This window comes from Mandrillus leucophaeus, unplaced genomic scaffold, assembly GCF_000951045.1.
Source record: "Mandrillus leucophaeus isolate KB7577 unplaced genomic scaffold, Mleu.le_1.0 Scaffold414, whole genome shotgun sequence".
NCBI lineage: Eukaryota > Metazoa > Chordata > Mammalia > Primates > Cercopithecidae > Mandrillus > Mandrillus leucophaeus.
Window position 1 is genome coordinate 1,483,723 of NW_012104410.1, and position 7,226 is coordinate 1,490,948.

The 7,226-nt window shown below is 42.5% G+C and overlaps 1 protein-coding gene across 1 annotated transcript in view; it reads right to left on the reverse strand.

Moving 5' to 3' along the window:
• Nucleotides 1-6,989: 6,989 nt before the first annotated feature.
• DCD (dermcidin) overlaps nt 6,990-7,226 on the reverse strand; it is a 4,224-nt gene continuing 3,987 nt past the window's right edge. The window contains exon 5 of the mRNA XM_011992638.1: nt 6,990-7,156. Coding sequence (XP_011848028.1) covers nt 7,113-7,156 — 44 coding nt within the window. The 3' untranslated portion in view covers nt 6,990-7,112. The remainder of the gene's footprint in view (nt 7,157-7,226) is intronic.

Here is a 7,226-nt window from a genome sequence, read left to right on the forward strand (position 1 = left end):
AATGGAAGAACATTCCATACTCATGGATAGGAATAATCTATACTGTGAAAATGGCCATACTGCCCAAGGTAATTTTTTTTTTTTTTTTTTTCTTGAGACGGAGTCTTGCTCTGTCGCCCAGGCTGGAGTGCAGTGGCACAATCTCAGCTCACTGCAAGCCCCACCTCCCGGGTTCACGCCATTTTGCCTCAGCCTCCTGAGTAGCTGGTACTATAGGCACCCGCCACCACACCCAGCTAATTTTTTGTATTTTTAGTAGAGATGGGATTTCACTGTGGTCTCCATCTCCCGACCTTGTGATCCATCTGCCTCGGCCTCCCAAAGTGCTGGGATTACAGGCGTGAGCCACCTGCCCAAGATAATTTATAGATTCAATGCCATCCCTATCAAGCTACCAGTGACTTTCTTCACAGAATTGGAAAAAACTACTTTAAAGTTTATATGGAACCAAAAAAGGGCCCGCATTGCCAAGACAATCTTAAGCAAAAAGAACAAAGCTGGAGGCATCACATTACCTGACTTCTCACTATACTACAAGGTTACAGTAACCAAAACAGCATAGTACTGGTACCAAAACAGAAATATAGACCAATGGAACAGAACAGAGGCCTCAGAAATAACACCGCACATCTACAACCATCTGATCTTTGACAAACCTGACAAAAACAAGAAATGGGAAAAGGATTCCCTATTTAATAAATGGTGCTGGGAAAACTGGCTAGCCGTATGTAGAAAGCTGAAACTGGATCCTTTCCTTACACCTTATACAAAAATTAATTCAAGATGGATTAAAGACTTAAATGTTAGACTAAAACCGTAAAAACCCTAGAAGAAAACCTAGGCAATACCATTCAGGGCATAGGCATGGGCAAGGACTTCATGACTAAAACACCAAAAGCAACGGCAACAAAAACCAAAATAGACAAATGGGATCTAATTAAACTAAAGAGCTTCTGCACAGCAAAAGAAACTACCATCAGAGTGAACAGGCAACCTACAGAATGGGAGAAAATTTTTGTAACCTACCCATCTGACAAAGGGCTAATATCGAGAATCTACAAAGAACTTAAACAAATTTACAAGAAAAAAAATCAAACGACCCCATCAAAAAGTGGGCAAAGGATCTGAACAGACACTTTTCAAAAGAAGACATTTATGCAGGCAACAGACACATGAAAAAATGCTCATCATCACTCGCCATCAGAGAAATGCAAATCAAAACCACAATGAGATACCATCTCACACCAGTTAGAATGGCGATCATTAAAAAGTCAGGAAACAACAGGTGCTAGAGAGAATGTGGAGAAATAGGAATGCTTTTACATTGTTGGTGGGAGTGTAAACTAGCTCAACCATTGTGGAAGACAGTGTGGCAATTCCTCAAGGATCTAGAACTAGAAATACCATTTGACCCAATGATTCCATTACTGGCTATATACCCAAAGGATTATAAATCGTGCTACTATAAAGACACATGCACACATATATTTATTGTGGCACTATTCACAATAGCAAAGACTTGGAACCAACACAAATGTCCACAATGATAGACTGGGTTAAGAAAATGTGGCACATATACACCATGGAATACTATGCAGCCTTAAAAAAGGATGAGTTCATGTCCTTTGTAGCGACATGGATGAAGCTGGAAACCATCATTCTGAGAAACTATCACAAGGACAGAAAACCAAACACCACAAGTTCTCACTCATAGGTGGGAACTGAACAATGAGAATACTTGGACACATGGTGGGGAACATCACACACCGGGGCCTGTTGTGGGCTGGGGGGATGGGGGAGGGATAGCATTAGAAATACCTAATGTAAATGATGAGTTAATGGATGCAGCAAACCAACATGGCACATGTATACATGTGTAACAAAGCTGCACATTGTGCACATGTACCCTAGAACTTAAAGTATTTTATATATATATATGTGTGTGTGTATATATGTGTGTGTGTGTATATATATGTATATGTGTGTGTGTGTGTATATATATATGCCCTCCTCAGTGTGCCATCTGTTTTCTGCCTGGACCTCTCCACTGATACACCACTTCCTGTATGAACTGTGATGAATACCTTTTCCTCATTCCCTTCCCTGTGTGTTAGGCCGTGTTCTGGGGGCTGGTGGGGAAGCAGAGACTCCAAAGGGAGGAAGTGACATGGACTATTTAGGGTAGACCTGCTCCTGCATTGAGAACACAGGCATACGTTGATCTCCAAGGGTCATTCTACCCTGGCTGCTGTGCTCGACATGGCTCGTCTTCTCTGCAAAGCCCTGTGTCCTGCACAAGCTCTGCCACACTCCTCTGATGCCTCTGATCTTCTTCCACCATGGCCATTGGGGATGTGTAAAGACAAAGCAATAGAGTGAAATTTTTAAAAATGTGAATTCTGTTTCTTTAACATACATACAGCATGTAGTACATGCCAAGCACTATTCTCAGAGCTTTATCCATTTTAATCTCATTTAATCCTCCTAACAACCCAATGAGATAAAGTACTATTAATACTCTTACTTTCTAGATAAGCAGACTAAGTCTAAGGCAGTTTAAGATGCTGGCCTATGATGGCACAGCTAGTGAGTGGCAGAGCTGGATTTCAACGTGGGCTTCTTAGCTTCAGAGTCTGTGCTGTCAACCACAACTCCTTGCTGGAATACTAAATTCCATTTTAAAATAAATATGAGGCCTCTCTAATGTTAAGTTTCTCTAGATTTAACTAATTGGTACCTGTATTCGTTAGGTTTCTCCAGTGAAATAGTACTAATTGGATATGCGTGTATTTGTATATATATATGTATTTATATATAGTGTGAATATTTATAGACACACAGACACACACATATATATAGAGAGATTGAGGCAGAGAGAGACAGAGAGAGAGAAAGAGAGAGAGGTTGATTTATGTTAAAAAATTGGTTCATGTGATTATGGAGGCTGGCAAGTCCAAAAGCTGTCATTCAGGTCTGAAGGGTGCCAGGCTGAAGACCCAGGAAATAGCTGATGTTGTGGTTCAAGTCTGAAGGCCACCTTCTGGTAGAAGTGTTTCTTGCTCAGGGAGGTCCATCTTTTGTTCTATTCAGCCCTCAACTGACTGGATGAGGCCCACCTTCAATTATGAAGGGCAATGTGCCTTACTCAAGGTCTACCAATTTAAATGTTAATCTCATCCAAGAACACCCTCACAAAAACATCAGAATAATGTTTGACTACATATCTGGGCATTGTGGCCCAGCAAAGTTGACATGTAAAATTAACTAGGACAGTACCCTTCAGTATTTTGATCTTGGTGACCACATATCTGGGCATTGTGGCCCAGCAAAGTTGACATATAAAATTAACTAGGACAGTACCCTTCAGCATTTTGATCTTGGAAGATTTAGTGCACATCAACTGGGCCCAGAGAAAAAAAAAGACATGTTGTGTGCATCTTTGGAAAACTGTTTCCAGATCTTAAGGGGAAGGATTTTTTTTTTTTTTTAATCTCTAGTTTCACAGGAGTAAGGGGTAAGCTCCAGGAAGCTGTGGAACAGTCCACAAAGACCAATAAGCGGGCCCTCTTCCTGCCTGTGGTCTAAGCAAAAAGGATTCTCATGGCTCCTATGGGGTCTAGCTACCTCGTCTGGCAATGTCCAGAAAAGGACTTGGGGTCAAAGGCCAGGGCTAAGGGTTGCAAATTTCAATGCCTACAAGAATCAAGCAGGTACCATTAATGAGCCAGGCAGTCCAGGTACAAGGCAAACAGCAGCATACGTGCGATGATAAATAGTAATTGTCCTTCCCTTTCAGGTGTTGGAAATCAGGAGGAAGTGGTTGAGTTGGAGCAAACTGGAGTGTGCCTGCCCTTTGTAAAGTGGTCAGCTGCCTCTGCCTTGAGCTGATGGCTGCCAGACATTCAATTCTTCAAGGAAAATTGGAAATCTGGATTCTCTTGTAAAACTCCTGATTTTCTTATTATTTCTGAACATTTCATTTAATAGTTTTACTTTGTAGTATTTTAAAATTAATTAATTTAAAAATTGACAAATGAAAATTGTGTATATTTATCACATACAATGTGATGCTTTGAAATATGTGTGCATTGTGGAACAGCTAAATCAAGCTAATTAACATATGCATTACCTACTTTTTGTTTTGAAATAACTTCAGACTTACAGAGGATTTGTAAAAATAGTACAAAGAATTTTCACATCCTCTTTCTAGATCCACTGGGGACTTGAGCTCTCAAATGTCAACATTTAATTGTGCTTGCTTTATCATGCTCTACCTTTTTTTCTGTCTCTGCTTTTTCCTTAACATTTTGAGAACTGGATTTGAATTTTTAATATACATAACAGAAGACTCCTTTAGAAATGGCTGTCCTTGATCTTTTTTTTTTTTTTTTTTGAGGTAGAGTCTTACTCTGTCACCCAGGCTAGAGTGCAATGGAGAGATCTCAGCTCACTGCAACCTCCGCCTCCCAGGTTCAAGTGATTCTCCTGCCTCGGCCTCCTGAGTAGCTGGAATTACAGGCACATGCCACCATGCCCGGTTGATTCTTTTTGTATTTTTAGTAGAGTTGGGGTTTCACCATGTTGGCTAGGCTGGTATCGAACTCCTGAGCTCAGGCAATCTACCCACCTCGGCCTCCTAGAGTGCTGGGATTACAGGCATGAGCCACTGTGCACGGCCCCTTGATCATCGTTATGATGACAAATCCTGATGCTTGTGGGTTTATTTTTAGAAACAATATTTTCTTGAATAGGCAGGACTTAGTGGAGTTTTTCTTCAAACAGTGCTCCCAAATATGTATAGTCCCCGACTTAACAACGTTTTGACTTTACGTCAGTGAGAAAACAATACACATTCAGTAGACATACTTCTAGTACCCATAAAAGCATTCTGTTTTTCACTGTCATTGTGGTTTTCAATAAATTACATGAGCTATTCAACACTATTAGAAAATAGGCTTTGTGTTAGATGATTTTGCCCAGTTTTAGGTGAATGTAAGTGTTCTGAGCTCGTGTAAGGTAGGCAGGACTAAGCTATGATGTTCAGTAGATTAGGTATATTAAATGTAGTTTTAACTTATATTTTCAACTTATGATGGATTTATCAGGCTGTAACCCCATCCTAAATTGAGGGGCATCTTATATGTGTTGTTAAATCTCCCTTTCCCATTTATTCATGACAGATTTACAGGATTCCATGTGTTCTAGTTCCTTGTGGTTGTTGAGAATCCATCCAGTTTAAAATCTTACCTTCCTTTCCTCTCCCCAGCATATGCTTCACTGGAGAGACATGAAAAGGGGTGGGGTCTGGTTCTGGATCTCAGGGGAGGTGGGACGGGGCAGACAGAGATCTTTGAAGGTCACTGATCACAGTCAATGAGGGAGAAATCCTGATCTCCTGGCTTGGTCTACATTCTTCTGCTCCTCTGGAGGCCTCCACTGATGCAGGGTGTGGCGGTCACCAGATAGATGGTGGTTAGCTTCACTCCAGCCCTGCCATTGCTGTGGAACCCCTCAAAGAGTGACAGTTCCCTTAGGCCAGTGGCCCACACTCTCAACCCTCTCACCAGGTGCTGCCTCCTCCCATCCAGCCTGGAAGCCCCCCGTACAGCTTCTTGGCTTTCAGTCCTTCTTCTAAATGTACTCGTGAGAGCAATGGGAATCCTAAGTTCTCTTCTTTGCTCTTCAGTGGCCTCAGGAGCCTGGGATGAGAGTGTCTTCTTGCATCTCTTCCATGAGCTACCATGAAAAACTTCTTGTTTCTAGAAATGTCAGATGATAAACCGGTACCCGCCTTTTTGTTCACTTTCCCCTGTGGTAGAAGTTGCTACAGAGATACAAACATTCATTCTGATCATCTTACTGCTAGGCATTTCCAGTCCTTGCAGTTAGGTGTGGCCACGGGGAGTGGGTTCTTGTATTACTTGCTAGTATAGCTCATACAGACCTCCAAGCAATCTGTTCCATGCTCCTTCCCCCTTTCTGTAGTTGGAATGGTGATAAAGATGACAGAATGATCTTGAAGCTAGATATTGAAGATGGCAGGGTTGCTGACATCCTGGAATCCTTAAATGACTCTGTGGAGAAGACAGACTATTGCTTCTTGCCCCCAAATCTGGAGCAAACTACCTTGACTTGTATATGTTTGTGCAATTATATCTTGGATTATTGTTTATAGTAGATTAGCCTTCCCTAATTAATATAATCTTGATACCTGGGGACATGGCTTTCTCAAGAGCTGTCCTACCGTGCTCCAGTCTGGGCAGCTTCAGGTCAGTCTAGAGGGTGCATTCAGCTGGGGGTGAGAGGTTGGTGGGGGAGATGCCTGTCTCCTCCTGGACTGGAACCTTCAATCTAGGAGTAATTTCCACAGCCCTTCACTTGACTTGAAGGATAGAAGAAGCATCTCCCTCCCTTCTTCCATGGAGGTGTTCAAGAAAAATCTCTTTGCCATGAGCACTGCATTCCTCACAGAGCCAGTGATCCTGATGATTCCACTTTTCTCCTTCTGCACAGGGCAGAGAATGGTAGTCCTGTGGTTGATTGGGATTGGGCTGGCTTTTCTAGCTCTAAGGAAGTCCCAGAGTGGTGGGCAGGCTCCAGATGTCAGAAGTTCTCCATGGAATATGGGGTATTTGGGGTCTATGATTCTAGCTGTGGGTCCTAGAGCCAAATTCAAGGCAATGGGAAAAGTCCCACTCAACACTGATGCATAGTAAAATGGCATTGGGCAGGCAGAGTGAGGGATAAGGAGGCAACCAGTTTGCGACTTGAGGCTTAGACCCTGCAGATATGGGTGAGGGACTGGGCACGAATCAAAGAACTTGCTGGAACTATGCTTTCTGGGAAGGCTGGGTCTGGAAGCTGTGTTTCGGGAGGAAGGGCCAGGGTGCCAACTGAAGCCTCATAGGGTGCTCCTCCAACCTCTTGGGCTCCTGGCCACGTTTCTTACCCCATCTCTTTTTAAGGAAAACATACACATACTCCAAGTATTACAGATGCTTTCAGTTTAATAGCTGTTTTGAATTTTTTTTTTTTTTTTTTTTTTTTAGGTTTTGGGCTGAAGACTTAAAGCCCGCTGCTCCTGGGCATCATTTCTCAGCCTCTCCTTACAGCTATAGTACTGAGTCAAGGACGTCTTTAACGTCATGGACGGCTCCTAGGACAGCCACAGAGAAAACAGGGTAAAGGGGTAGGAAGACAAAAGGAAGGGAAAGAGAGCCAGGGAA